General features: G+C 41.3%; 1 protein-coding gene across 4 annotated transcripts in view; it reads left to right on the top strand.

Moving 5' to 3' along the window:
* Positions 1-14,850, top strand: part of OPN4 (opsin 4) — a 714,562-nt gene that overhangs the window by 679,890 nt on the left and 19,822 nt on the right. For all 4 annotated transcript variants that reach the window (XM_069240595.1, XM_069240596.1, XM_069240598.1 and 1 more), the window contains 2 exons: positions 3,334-3,486; positions 8,626-8,694. In XM_069240595.1, the coding sequence (XP_069096696.1) occupies positions 3,334-3,486; positions 8,626-8,694 (222 nt within the window). The remainder of the gene's footprint in view (positions 1-3,333; positions 3,487-8,625; positions 8,695-14,850) is intronic.

A 14,850-nucleotide genomic window follows, 5' to 3' on the forward strand; every position in this document is an offset into this window, starting at 1 on the left:
CCCCAAAACCTCAAAAATTAGCTATATTTTGGCTAATTTATCTGTCTCCTCCAGGACAATCCACAAACCCTGGGTATCTTTAGAATCCCCAAGATGTTGGAAAAGTAGGATGCAAATTTGGCGTGGACAGCTTATTTGGACGAAAAGTTATGGAGGTCTAAGTGTGAACTACCCCAAAAGGCCAGAAAAAGGCTTAGCACTGGGGGAAAGGCCTAGCAGTGAAAGGCTTAAAGAAAATGACCCTGCTTTTAAGAAATGCAGACCCTGCATCACTGGTTGACTGTCCACTCTCAAACAAACTTTTTTTCCCCATTCACAAAGGGATCCCTTCCATTTTGCAACTGGGTTATCACTTCCACTAAGGAGTAAGGAGCCTGTCAATGGTTTGGAACCAAAATTGGGGTTGTAAACTATTATAGGATTCTGAATCACCATTTTAAAGGGGTGCTCTAAGCACACGTCTTCCAAATTGCAATTAGTGATGCATTGCTAAACCCATTTTGCAATTTGTAAGCACCTACCAAATCATAAAATCGGTTTAGTGCATTTAAAAATCAATTTAGAGGTTGCAAGCCCCGTGATTTAGAGAATTGCAGCCATTGCAACAGCTAAATGGTTTCATACATCTAGCCCCTAGTCCTATCAAGAGCAAATCTAGCTACTAGCGAAAATAGGAGTTTAATCAATTTTCCACACTTCTCTAAAGAAATGAATAAACGTTGTTCTCTAGAACAGAGGTTCTGTTTGGACAAATCTTGCTACCAACAACTTAAATGTGTGGGGATCCTCTTGAACGCATGCCCGGTTATGCAGATGGTGTCTACTGCATAAAAATATTATAATTGCTCCATTTAGTACCTCGCTGTAGACGCTACAAACTGGCCCTTAATACCCAATGCAATCCGCAAACTTAGAAGCAACTCAGTTAAGTATGAAAGGATATCATTCTTATAAAAGAAAACAATGGACTTCACCCCCTTGAATAGTGATTTCTTTCCCGCTAAATACCAGTCTCAATTCTACTGCAATTGTCTCCACATATGAAGAAACCTGCAATAGGGAGAGATGAAATCCATGTATATTAGTCCTCCCTCAATAAAGGGTGAATTGTAGTTGACCCGGTTCTCACGCCTATCAGGTAATCTCTCAAACCTAGGTGTCTCAGCAGCCACAAAAAGGTGCACTCACAGCAACAAACAAAACACTCTCAAAGTGTCTAATGTGGCTGAGCAAAAACATTTGTATCACATGCCATATTGTGTTCCTATTTCAGCGTAAAAGCTACACATTTTGTGTCATCTGAAATGTAGCCCTGCTATCTCAGGCTTTACCATAAGAACAGGATCAGCAACATTGTCTGTCCAGTAAAATAACAATGTACTACTGGTCTTGTCCACCCTGAGGGCATTTTTTGGACATAAAAAGGTCACCACTGGCACCCAGAACTCAGATCTCGTTGGACTGGAGAAGAGGACCAAAAAGGGCTGCCCTCCTGCATGAAGGACCCAGTGAAGGGAGCGAGAAGGGACTGTGCCTGCTGTGTTCTGCTCATGCAAAAGAAGTCTCAAAGACCCAGCCAAAGCAAAAGACTGTAAGGGTCAGTTGGGTTAGCACCAATTTAAAATTGGTGCTAACTGCGATTGTTTTGAGACAGCATTCACAGTCACAAAACAATCATACATACCATTTAGATTTGGTATAAGGAAGGGACGCCCTGGACACTCCCCTTCCTAGTTCTGAATCGCAAAACCCAAATTGTGATTCAGTATCAAGTTACTGAATCGCAGTTTGGGCTTTGTACATCACAAAATGCATTTTTCTAGTCACACAGGGGCTGATTCTGTGAATCGGCTCGTTTGTAACTAGAAAAATGCTTTGTACGTGTGGCCCTATGAACCACTCTTGTATGGATGTAGAAGAGCTCTGTGTTTTTTTTTTTACTGAAACATTGTCTTGGGGAACAACCCGATGTAGAACTTAGTACATCTTATTATATTTTGGGAATTATTGTTTACAAATACTGATATATTCATGCTATTCAAAGAGTCTCGATGTGATTTTGAGTGGAAAACATGAATTCAGATATCCTATTGTAAGAATGTATGTGAGCTCATTGAGAATAGGCAAAAGTGAGAGATCATCTCTTGGAAGTGTTGTGTTTTAAGATGTTTCTTTATAGGTCAGTAGAGTTGGAAAGCATATGTTTAGGGATATATATTCTAAATGTTATTTACCTTGAATCAGTGTTCAATGTTAGTAATTATTTCGCTATCTCTTACAGTTGTTTTCCTCAGTGACAGTTATTTTAAAGTCCTTACAAGAAGGAAAATCAAAAAGAGCTGCTATATCTTTTTCAAAGCAGAACATTCACAGGGTATTTAGTATTGTGGTTGTCATAACAGAGAGGTAGGTGAATGATTTGTGTATCTTAAAAAAGACTTTTTTAACAGCAGGTAAAGTAAAGAGAATTTAAAGAAAGCACTGTACGGGAGAAACAAATGAAAAGCCTACAGTGTGGATAGAGCCCTTGGGACGGAGTAGATAGCATGAGCTTTGCATTGTCTTTCTGTACACTGCTAGTCACATTGACCAGTGTGCATGGTAATTCATTGTGCACTCGCCACAAAGTGTTGTGGAGCATCACCCATATAAGAAAATTATGGTATACAGATTAACGCATTCAATGCAGTATTGTTTTTATGCAACAGTTCCCTTAGCACACATGGGCTCTGGTAAACTTTCAAGGGCCTCTTTACAGACTCTTTGGTAATCCCTATTCGGCTGACAACAGCATTTGTTATCGGATCAGGATTACAATATTCGCAGTAACTCCTAGAGCTGGAAAACGTTTACCTGGCACTTTGAGTGCCGAAAGTCTGGGTGAAATATTAGGCAAAAATATCCAGGAGCCAATGGGGACAACCCACTTCCTGGATGTTCAGATGTGATATCCCAAAATTCCATAATTTGTAGTATTTCTGCCTAAGGGCAGGGTGTTTTAATACAAGTAAATAATTGCTGAATCCTAATGGGGCCCTAATTGTTTATATGTGTTTTACTTTCTAATGGGTGAAGATGGGTGGAGCTGTAGTAGCCGGTACCCATATTAGAGATTGTACTAATCAATGATATTTGCATTGTATGTTCTAATGTGCCTGTCATTGTGCATAAACTGTGTCTCTATATCCTCCTTTGACACGTTTGTCATGTTGCATATTCTCCCTTGGTGATCTATGTCCTCGTAAAACGAAATTCATGCTGCAAAGATATAACAAAAGTCTGCCTCATACACCAACCGTCTTCAATGATCCATTGTCAATGTATCCATTACAGGGCTGGACTGAAACTGAAGCCGATATCAATAGTGTGGCCTCCAGACCCGCCAGTAGACAGGTTTCCCATGAATTCAGTAAAGAAACCAGTGAGACAATTGCCTACATTAACACATCTGCACTGAAAAGCCATGATTCTGGGATTTTTGAGAAGGTAAACCAAGTACTTTGCATGACTTAAGTCCATCTGAGAATGTTCTGCTTGTATTAACGCCAATCAAATCAAGAGTTGCAGGGTTCCCCTAAAGGGTGGAAGTGCTGGGCTAAGATTTTTCTCTCAAAGGGCTAAGAATGAAAGGAGGCCATAAGGGCTGATTCTGGATTCACAACTCATTTAAGAGCTGTCTAGATATCTTTGCTGCATTTGTGTGTTCCCCCAGCATATTATTTTCTAGACTAATGCTAATGGGTTATGTTCCTCATCTGCAATGGAGTTCAGGAATCTACTTTTTTGATTCACTATTTCTTTAGGGCAGGTTCCTCCTTATAATGTGACTTCTGAGAAGCAGTGAATCTTAGCAGTACTTTCATGCTTCCAGACTAATTTCTCTTTGCTTCTTCAATTTTGTTGTTAGCAAATGTCCTTTCACCTCTACATAATTTTGCTGTCTTTGCCTCAAAACATTAGATACAGTGTGGTCCATTTCTTGGCATCCACAGACCAAGAAATGTTTACCTCTGAAGCTGCTAGATACTCCTTAGAAGGAAGCAACTTGAGGTTATTGTGCTCATGTGTGAGTAACATGGAGGCAATGCTCTCCAGGTGCACTTCAATAAGATAACTACCCATCGCAGTAAGCCATCAGCTTCATATCTCTGGAATAAAGAGCAAAGGGATTGTATGACTGAGGGGCTAATTGTGAATCCTGATTCCAGACAGGTACAGCAATTTAGTTTCCGATTCCGGCAGGAATATTGTTACAGAAACATAGTTCTTCATCGAGATTGCCACATATAGAAACTACTTTCACAGTTTTGCGGGAGCAGGGGGTGTACCATACATTACATCCATGCAGTGCCTGATGACTACTCCTCTCAGTCACTCTCCCTTCATTTTCTTTAACGTGTGGTAGATTTCTTCTAGATTTTATACCTCTTGCAGCAAGGAACAGTGACTAGTGATAAGAGACAAGAAGGACAAGAATCTGAAGTGATTTGCACATGATACCTTCATACAGATTACGTAGCATGACCACATATTCCCGAGAAAGGAACAATATGCAAAAAAGACCCATCTACCCTCAGAGGGCCAATAACTGCTAGATTAATGTTAATAGATCCTGCATAGTACACAGCAAAGTTAAATTAACAAGTAAATTAAAGCACCCACCATGGAATGCTGCTTATATTGTACGTATTTTCTGGCTTTCATCAATGCCATTCCCTTGTGAAGCAAAGGCTTCAAAAGAAGAAAATGAGTACTTGATTAGCAACAAGAGTGACATCTCAAATGCTTCTCACAAATACCATCTGGTTATGAAGTACTAATCCACCACTTCTGGTAGATACAGGCATAAACCTGCTCACCTACCCGCGCAAATGGCTCCTACCAAACTGGTTGTCCCAAACCAATGTGCCCTCCCTTTTAAGTCAAAAGTGGAGTCTGTGTCACAAGGTCCACCCCCCTTACTTTGCAACACAGGAAAAAAATATATGAAAATCATCCAAAAGTCGAAGAAGCATAGTCAATACATTGCAAACTCTAAATGCCCTTGTTATTCTGAAGGGGCCAGTAACAGGATTTATCAGCCTAAATGCAAAAAGCCAGTGAGGGGCATGGATCCTGTTCATTTCTCAAGGAGACATGGGGCCAGATTCATGGAAAAGTGTTGCGGCACGGTGCTACGCCAAAATTGTCAGTGCAGCACTGGGTCACTTTAGAAACACAGGGATGCGCCATATTTCAGTGAATTTAGCAACGCAGGCATCCTTGCACCATCATGCAAAGATGTCTGCATTGAGAAGTGTGATTGTTTATGTGCGGGAAGGTGTCCCTTCCTGCACATAAACAATCACTAATGGCGATTTGGAACTTCTGTGTGTGCTGCACAATGCAGCACACAGAAGTGCCAAGGCGTCATTTTCAAATGAATGTTCATGTGCAGGAAGGGATACCTTTCCGCACATAAACAATAATTTTTTTGCTCTTTCTATGCGTGCTTCACTCATAGGAAAAGCAGAAATCAAGGAGGAATAAAAGTATTCCTCCTCGTTTCGCCCTGCTAACGCCACCCCTGGGGGTGAAGTTAGATTTTGGCGCTGCCTCAGGTTTACTAAATTTCCTAAATCTGAGGCAGCGTCAAAATACAATGGGTGGTGCTGTGGCATGCCCACCGCAACACCCATTGCACGCCCCTTCCACGCACAGTGCTGCATGGGAAGGGGCAGTATTTACAAGGTGACGTTAAGCCACAAAAGTGGGTTAATGCCACCTTGTAAATACGGCACAGTGCTTAGCAACACAGGAGCATCACAAAAAGTGACTCTCCTGTGGCTCTAGGGGCCTATAAATGCGCCCCTTGGTCTCCGGAAACCGCAAAGTAATTCTCTGCGGGAAATGAGTAATTACCAGGGGAATCAGTGCGATATTTGTAATTCCCCTGGTAATTAATCATCCTAATTTATTCATCACTTACACTACACTTCGTAGGCCCTCGGTATTTCCCCTTTTGATTGACGAATATCCCCAGTGCTAGTAAATCAATGGTGTGGGGAACACTGTGGTTACTTGATATGAGGCACTAGATGTACAAAGAAAAAAAGATTCAAAACTAAATAGAAACTCATAAATAACATGCAGCATAATACAGGTCTCCAATGCGCCACAACATTTCTGCCTCAGTCTTTCTCCCAATTCATTTGGAATAAATAATTTCTTTCTCCATAGACTATTTAGTTATCTATTTACCATTTTATGCACACTCACTCATATGTACATATTACATACACATTTCCTGCACCAATAAGCATCCATTCCATCTCGTAAAATCTCCTTTGTTGTTGTGGTGAATGACGCACCATGCCATTCCCATTCCAGAAACTGCGCACCTTTTTCATAGCAAAATATGGAGATCAGCCATGACAGTTGGGCCCATATTTATACTTTTTAGTGCCGCCTTTGCGCCGCTTTTTGATGCAAAAGCGGCACACACTTACAGAATACAATTGGGGCATATTTATACTCTGTGCTGGATTTACATAATTTTTTTTACGAGAATCCGGCGCAAACTCAACTCCATATTTGTACTTTGGCGCTAGACCAGTGTAGCGCCAAAATCCATGGAATTTGAGCCATTTTTTAGCATGGACACCTACCTTGTGCTAATGATATGCAAGGTAGGCATTCCCGTCCAAAAAATTACTCTAAGGCATGTGCGCCTTATTTATCCTCCAGCGTCATTTTGACGCGCGGGAGGAGGCGGGCCTTAAAAAATGGCGCCCAGCCGGATTTGCATAATTTTTTAACGCCTGGGTCAGGGCAGGCGTTAAGGGACATGTGGGCTCATTTCCATTGTCTCTGACCCTGGAAGCAGTCCACAGGTGCCCTTCCCTGCCCCCAGGGACACCCCCTGCCACCCTAGCGCACCCCTGGAGGACACCCATGGATGGGGGGACCCTTCCATGGTGAGTACAGGTAAGTATATTTATTTGATTTTTTTTTTTCAGTGGCATAGGGGGGCCTAACTTGGGCCCCCCTACGTGCCACTGTGCCCAATGGCCATGCCCAGGGGACAGAAGTCATTTCCATGGGGGTGGTGCATCAAAAAATGGTGCAAGTCAGGTTAGAGCCAATATTTTTGACTCTAACCTGACTTGCACCATTTTTTGAGGCACAACCCCCAGTCTTCCCTACGCCTCCGCTGCCCGGTCAGAGTCATTTATTTTGACGCTGACCAGGCCGCAACGCCGGCTACTGTCATTCCTTAAATATGACGCCCGGCTGGCATAGCGGTAGCCGGTGTAAAAAAATGTTGACGCATGTGCTGGCGCAGGTTTGCGTCAAAAAGTATAAATATGGGCCAATTGTATTTTGTAAGTTTGCTCCGCTTTTGCGTCATAAAGCGGCGCAAATTTGGTGCTAAAAAAGTATAAATATGGGCCTTGGTGTCCTAAAGTAGACCCTGCAACTTTCTAAGTTAAATAGTTCCTTTCCAACTGTTTCCTTTTCTCATTATAGTAATGCATCCAGTGCAGAAAAACAAAGCATTTAACTCCACTGTGATGACATCGTAGATCAGTTTTGAACATTTTCTGACCTATGTAGTCAATGAGACTGTAGAGCTGAGTTTAAATGGATGTTACCACACGATCCTTAAAAAAAACAGAACCGTCAAACAAATACTTGCTATTTACTGAATAGGGATGAGCCAATGTTTCTATCTAATTACAGTTTTTAAAAAACATTGTGGAATTTGGTGTCAGGGGTGATTACGGGTACAACAGGCAGCAGTTTCGAGAATATTGAATCAAAAGCAGAATTTCTGACACTGATAGAAGGATACCAATAGTTCTAGTAAGCTGTGAGTCGTACTTGCCCTCACTTTGTACACCCTCTTCCATTGAACAGCATTAAATTACTTTATTCCTAGATTCGAAAAATCTTGGTTCAAAATACAAAAACATAATTGAGCATGCATAGACTCCTCTTGTATCTATATCCCATTCGTTCTGTATCCTTTATAACTCTTGACACATTATTTTCTGATATAAATATATTTTTCTATATACCGCTATTACCCGTTATAAACTCATTTATGCTCATGTCCCACAAAAGCACACAGTGAGCTTCCATTTTGTTTGGTGTAGCAGTGAGGGGCAGCTAAGCAGACCTGTTCAAATGTATTTGTAGTGCGGGTCTCCTGCTTGGACATGAGTCAGTAACAAGAAGCAAAGCTGGTGCAATTAGCTCTGCATATGTTTCAAGTTTGTGTTTGGAGTAGATGCAGCGGCACGATCTGCTACCCAGAGGAGATATGGAACTGGATATAAGACCACAGAGCGTTTTAGTCATCATCTGTTCCATTCCTTCAACTATTTTTATTTTAATAAAAGGTAATGCACTATTATAAAAGTTGTACATTCTTCTATACTGAAGCAGAATAATCAGCACAGTTAAAAAAAGGACAAACAGTGACCATCAATCCTTCGTCTTCCTTCATGTTGCCTTGTGTTCTAGACAAAGCCTTTCTTGGTCTTCTGTCCTGTGTGTTGTCAATGAGTGGTTATGCTGCTGCCATAGCACAGATTACCACTAACGGTTGTGTAATTTGCTTATTGTATCTCCTCTTTCTAGAACTCCATAGACGTAGAGGATTTTTCTCTTGTGGACGTGAGCTGTGGAGATCGTACATCTCCCCTTACTGTAAGTATCATGCAGTTGAAATGCTATATTAAACAGACAGGCCAAGATCCTCTTTTAGGGTTTGCTGGAGGGAGAGCCCCTTTATAACTGTGAGAGATTTCAAGTAGATTCTGAGGTATATGATGATTGAGACTCTACATGGATGGGGCAAGGTAGACCCATGAACGTTATATAATGCTAAAAATGATATGCCTTATACAGTGGTGACAGAGATGTATTAGAGGCTTGTACAACAGCACTACTGCTCAATTACAAGAAGAGGACACTAGCAGACAGACATCTTAGAACAGTATTACATGCTTGTGGTTCAGGCTGCAGTACTGATAATATTGGAAAATCTTAAATAATATAGGTGGGGTTACAAGTGGTGTGGAAACCCTGCATCTCACTACCACCACCAACACCCAGATATATCGGCTGAAAAAAGCAGCTGACATTTCTTGTTGGGAAACTGGCCCAAAATGGTTAATAACCACCAGAAGTCGATGAAGTAAGGCTGTCTGTCTAGTTATTTTCCATTTTTGAGGACCCATCTTGTGATGGTAACTCCATTTGAGAACTGTCCTCCTCAATGGGAAGACAGTTCTCACCTGGAGCTACCATTACAAGCCGGCCCCTGAAAATGGAGAAATACATATAATGAGGCCCTATGGGTCTGATTACAACCTTGAAGGATGGGATACTCCATCACAAACGGGATGAATATCCCGCCCGCCGTTTTACAAGTTCCATAGGATATAATGGAACTTGTAATATAGCGAACAGGATATCTGTCACGTTTGTGATGGAGTTTCCCATCCGCCAAGGTCTTAATCAGGCCTTTTGTCTATAAATGTTGGGAGGTTTTTTATACCATTCTATGCAGACACACCACACACGGCATCTGCCTGACTTCAATATGAGTGCCGTAAATTTGTGCTGTTCTTATGATGCATGCTACTCAGTCATTTCAATTTACTTAATGATAGTAGTTTAAGCTGGCAAGTCAAAGCCCCTTCTCCAAAACTACGGTGTGCTTTTGTGCTGAAGCCAGCAGGCAGACACTAACTTCTCTTGTGCGCAATGCTGTGTTTGGGTGTCATAACTAGAGGCTGGCCTCCCTACTCATGTTTTCTGTGCCAATCCAGACGCTGCTCCCTTGATCTTTATATTAGAGAACTATATGAGAGCAGCACCAGGACTGGCTTGGGCAGGTGCTCAAAGAGCTCCTTAGGAGTTTGGAGGGCTGCAGTTGTGATCCCCCTGGGCTCCTAACATTGCGCCGGTAGGAGTGGCCTCAAATATGCATGTCGGGCTGGTCAAGGGACGGTGCCATCTAGCTAACATGCGCTCTTCAAGATTAGAAAGCCTTATGTTAATCAATTAAGCCCGCTCTCTGGTCTGCACATTAAAAACAATGCAGAGAGAAAATAAATGTCATTTAACATTTAATTAATATGGGGGTATAGGGACATAAAATACAGGGTGGGGCAACGTTCCAATACAGGAGATGCCTCTGCTGATTAGGAAAACTGGACATGTTCTTCCATGGTGCTGACAGGTGTTACAGCAGATGGTTTGAGGCTTGGCTTTCCAGGTTAGCAAAGTCTCTATAAAGTAGATTTTGACTTACTCTTCATCTCTAACATATATGAGATAGGGGGCTTAGCAAAGCACCTATAGCAATAAATTACACACCCTGTGTTTCTTTTATTGAGAATGAATGCTGCAGACTTTTTCTTATTACCTGAAAATCTAGGTTTCTAAGCAGGTTAATTCTCTGGGGCATATTATCCAAGGTTAGTGAGAATATTTTAAGGGCCTGATTTAGAGTTCGGCAGATGAGTTACTCCATCACAAACATGAAGGATATACCGTCTACTGTATTACGATTTTCATAGGATATTATTGAATTATAATACGACAGGCAGGATATCTGTCAAGTTTGTGACACAGTAACCCCATCCACCAAACTCTAAATCAGGCCCTAAGTTTTTAACAGAGCTTTGTTGGAAAATTGTGGTGTATTGCTTCGTAGGTGAGGCAGACTGTTTTGAAGACTCATCTGGCTTTGACTTGCAACCCATTTAAGAAATAAAGGTTCATCTTAAGCAGGGGAGCTGCTGGGATTAGTCTGACTTCTGCATGCAGTACTGTGTGTACTGCATTCAATCTGCACTGGGGAAGGCTTCAGCACTTGGGAAAGTTAGTCAGAACCGTGTTGCATCAGTCTGTCTTGAATAAGATCAGATTCTTGGCTTCAGTGCTGCGGTCAACTCTAGCAGAATATTTTAATGTGTTCATTGGAGGTTGATTTTTCTGAATTGACATGAGGACCTACATCATGAAAAAGGTTCAAGGTTACTTGGAAGTCATGCACTTCATTACACTGGGAGTTGGCCATGAAAAGCCAACCATTTAAGCAGGGGTAGACACGTTTTCTTGCACTAGAAAGAAACTATCACTGCTGTCAGATGAGGCAGATCGTATATGAGAAGAAAGGAGCACATTGTACTGGAAGTGACATTTTAAGCTGTAAATCTCATGAAATGGCTCTGTATTACAAAAATTGGGATTTGAAAATAGACATTCGGCAGCTGAAAAATAACATGGGGCAAACATCAAATCGCCCTGAAGCAGATAAGGAAAAATCTGGTGAATAATGAACATTTTAATTTTCTGTCTTTCATATTTATCTTGAGGTACAGGATCGAACAATATCCTTGTTTCTGGCCTTCATGTCAAGTAGCGCCCTCGGTGAAACCATACATGGCAACTCCTCCCGCTTGCCATTTCTAATTATTCCAGGTTCTGTAGGCAGCTCCTGCAACCACCAGGAGGCCGGCGCCCTGGGCATGTGCCTAGTGCGCACATGCTAAAGGCCAGCCATGTATGTACATCTCACTCTGATGTTATTGGCAAGAGACTAAAATAAGAGGAAATAAAATAGTACTTTGTATGCTGCACAGCCTCAAATATCAACATTTGAACAGTCAATCTTGCTTTCCATTTGAAATATAGTATTTTTTTAGAATGATCACTATAGCCACAAACCCTAGGCTGAGTAACGTGTTTCATTGGAACATTCAGGAATTTTGATGAAATGTACAACCAGAATCCGTTCGTCAGCAATTAACCCATCGAAAGATGTGCAGGGAAGCCTCTCAGTAACTCTCAGCCGCAAAGAAGTAGGCCTATGGTGAGAAAGTTCCTCAAGGGATAGTTGGGAGAGTAATTTGTAGCCTAACTTGCTGTCTAAGGTAACATGAGAAAATGTGGCAGTTTCAAGTTTGCCTTTTGTACACTTTCTGAATTCTGCATTTTTATCTGCTTCCCACGTTAACATAAATACTATTAATTTCATGAAATGCATTGCACACAAAGGTCCTGATTCACAAAGGTAAACTTACACTTTAGTGTAACTTTAAGATTTTTTTGCGAGTAGTATCTTTACAAGTGCGGAGTCTCCACACTTGTGACAGAGACTGCGCACTTAAAAAGATAGGCCGTGCCTATCAATTTAAGGCAGAGTCTCTGCCACTTGTGCGGAGACTCTGCAGAGTAAAGATAATACTTGTAAAATGTGTTTGTAAATAGAATTCAAATATATTTAAGTGGAAGTTTACATTTGTGACTGTGGCCCCAAAGTTTGTTTCAAATCTTTAATTATGGTTAGGGTGTGATATTGGGATAATTTCGCGTGAAAACTCTCAACTCTCTTGTGTTGTCAGTGCTTACTGTAGACAACAGTTTAAGAAAAATGGGTATGACATGTCCAGATGGCATTGACACATTCACAGATTCTTTTCAAAGGCAATGTGAATACATGCAATAGATACTCCGGCCCGAGATAGGATGAATGAACAAAGGACAAAGGGACATTAATAAACAACTGAAATAAAGTGAATGCATGTATAAAACATGTACAAATCAATAAAACGTCCCACAAGTAAACAAACACCTTCAGAGGCTTTAAATTGTGAAAGTATGAAGAGCGTAAGTTTGATAAATTATAAGCACCTAGACAGTGCACAAATACGTTCTGCAGCACACATAGAAGCAAAATACCAAGGCCCATATTTATACTTTTTGACGCAAAAATGCGTTTGCGCAGCTTTGCGTCAAAAAGTATAGCACCGGCTTGCGTCATTTCAGGACCCCAGCCGGGTGCCAAATTTATGGAATCCGTCGCAAAGGGTGGGCTACAAAACAATTATGTTAGCCGGGTGGGGTGGGGGTATAGGAGAAGGGGGTTTTGCACCAAAAAATGACATTAGGCTGGTTAGAGCCAAAATAAATGCTTCTACCCAGCCTAGCATCATTTTCTGATGCGAAACCACCCATACCACATGACTCCTGTCTTAGAAAAGACAGGAGTCATGCCCACCACCCTAATGGCCAGCACAGGGGACAAGGGTCCCCTGGGCATGGCCATTGCACCCTCTGCCATACAGGAGGGCCCAAGTTACTTACCTATACTTACCTGGGATGGGGTCCCTCTGGTGTGGGTGGGGGAAAAGAGGGGTGCGCTATAATCTTGTAAATACGGGGCATCCCTGCATTTCTAAACTGGCGCAGCGCAGTGCTGCTGATTTTGGCGCAGCACTGCTCTGCACCAGTTCATTGTAAATCTAGCTCTTCAAGTGATGCTTATACCACGCATAATCCAATTTTAAAATAATGATTGCCATACCGTACACTGCTTTCTTACTCAAAGGCTGGGACTTCGCAACACTGTAAATATACAAATCTCTAGTCCCACTGGGCCATCCAAGAGTCAATTCTGTTCCTCTATGGTTACACACAGACCTCTTCAGTCATTACTTTAACCAACTGAAGTTTTAACGTAAAGGACTGCATTTCCCACAATTTACTTTAACTTCCATTTGTTTTTCAAGTAAGGTGTAAGTGCTTTTTTATATTCAGTTACCTTTGCATACTACAAATATATATATATGCATTTTGAAGCACTTTTTTATATTACTCAATAAACTTCTTTGCACATTTTGTAGCATCCTGTGTGCCATCCTGTCTTACACTTTATGTAATACAATTCTAAAATAATAGGATGCATAATCACAGTAACTTCTCAGTTACAGGCAAACACCTCATAGCACTATAAACACACAAGTGACTATTCTGCAGTACGCAAACCATATTCACTTCTGTTTCTCTCAGGTCTCACAGAGACATCTGCATTGAGTGTGTTAACTAACTGAGATAATGTAAAACAGTGCATTTCCAGCAGATTCCTTTAAGTTGCATGTGACATCAGTTAGGGTGTCTGTGCAGTCACATGAAGGTGAAAAACCCACAGAATGGGTACCGAATATTTTGTCCTTTTTAACCAAATCTTTACTCAGAACCTCAAGCTCTGACACCGTCCTGCCCCCACCCCCTTGAATAAGAATTAATTCAGTGCTCTGGTGGATTGTCACATCTAATTACGTAATCTTTTTCTTGTTACCATTTGCCATTTGTTTGTTTTTTTAAATGTTCTCGGGGTGGAGCGAGAACCTACTTTATGTTGCTCGGGCTCCCTTGCTTCACAACATAGCACTAACCTCCAACTTTAACACACCACCACTTTGAAATGTCACCAGCCGCCACTGCTAATCAGCCTGAATTCCGTCCACCTAGAGGGACCCAACCCTGCTCAAATAAAGCAAATAATGTAATGTATGTACCCAAGCAAGTTAACTCCAAGATAATTTCGTGTGCAATGAGAAATGTATTTTAAAGACAATACATTCGCCGTTTAAGGACCCTCGTTATTTATTGCCATGCCCTAGGCCAGCTTAAATTCTCATTTTCTTTGCATCTCCTCTGAATCTGCTAGCTATGTTGACTGGTTTATATTCCATTTTGTTTCCCTTCATACCTATTAGCACATCCTAACTTTGACCTTCCTCTACTCTGCAATGCTAAGCTGTGTATAAGTGCTTCCAAACAGGAAAATCATTCTTATCCTAACAGTGTTTCCTTCCCCTTTTGTTTCACCTGCAGTCTTAGAATATTGTTTGATGCTAACTAAATGTGATCTGCAAATGATCAACCCAGATGTACTCTTGCTGCGCATTTTGATTTTCGCCTGCATCTCTAACCTTTTCAAGTACTGAACTTTGACTTCTGGTTCGGCTATAGGAAACCACAAATAAAAAAACTGACATAGAAACG

This window comes from Pleurodeles waltl, chromosome 6 (assembly GCF_031143425.1).
Source record: "Pleurodeles waltl isolate 20211129_DDA chromosome 6, aPleWal1.hap1.20221129, whole genome shotgun sequence".
In the NCBI taxonomy this organism is placed as follows: Eukaryota; Metazoa; Chordata; class Amphibia; order Caudata; family Salamandridae; genus Pleurodeles; species Pleurodeles waltl.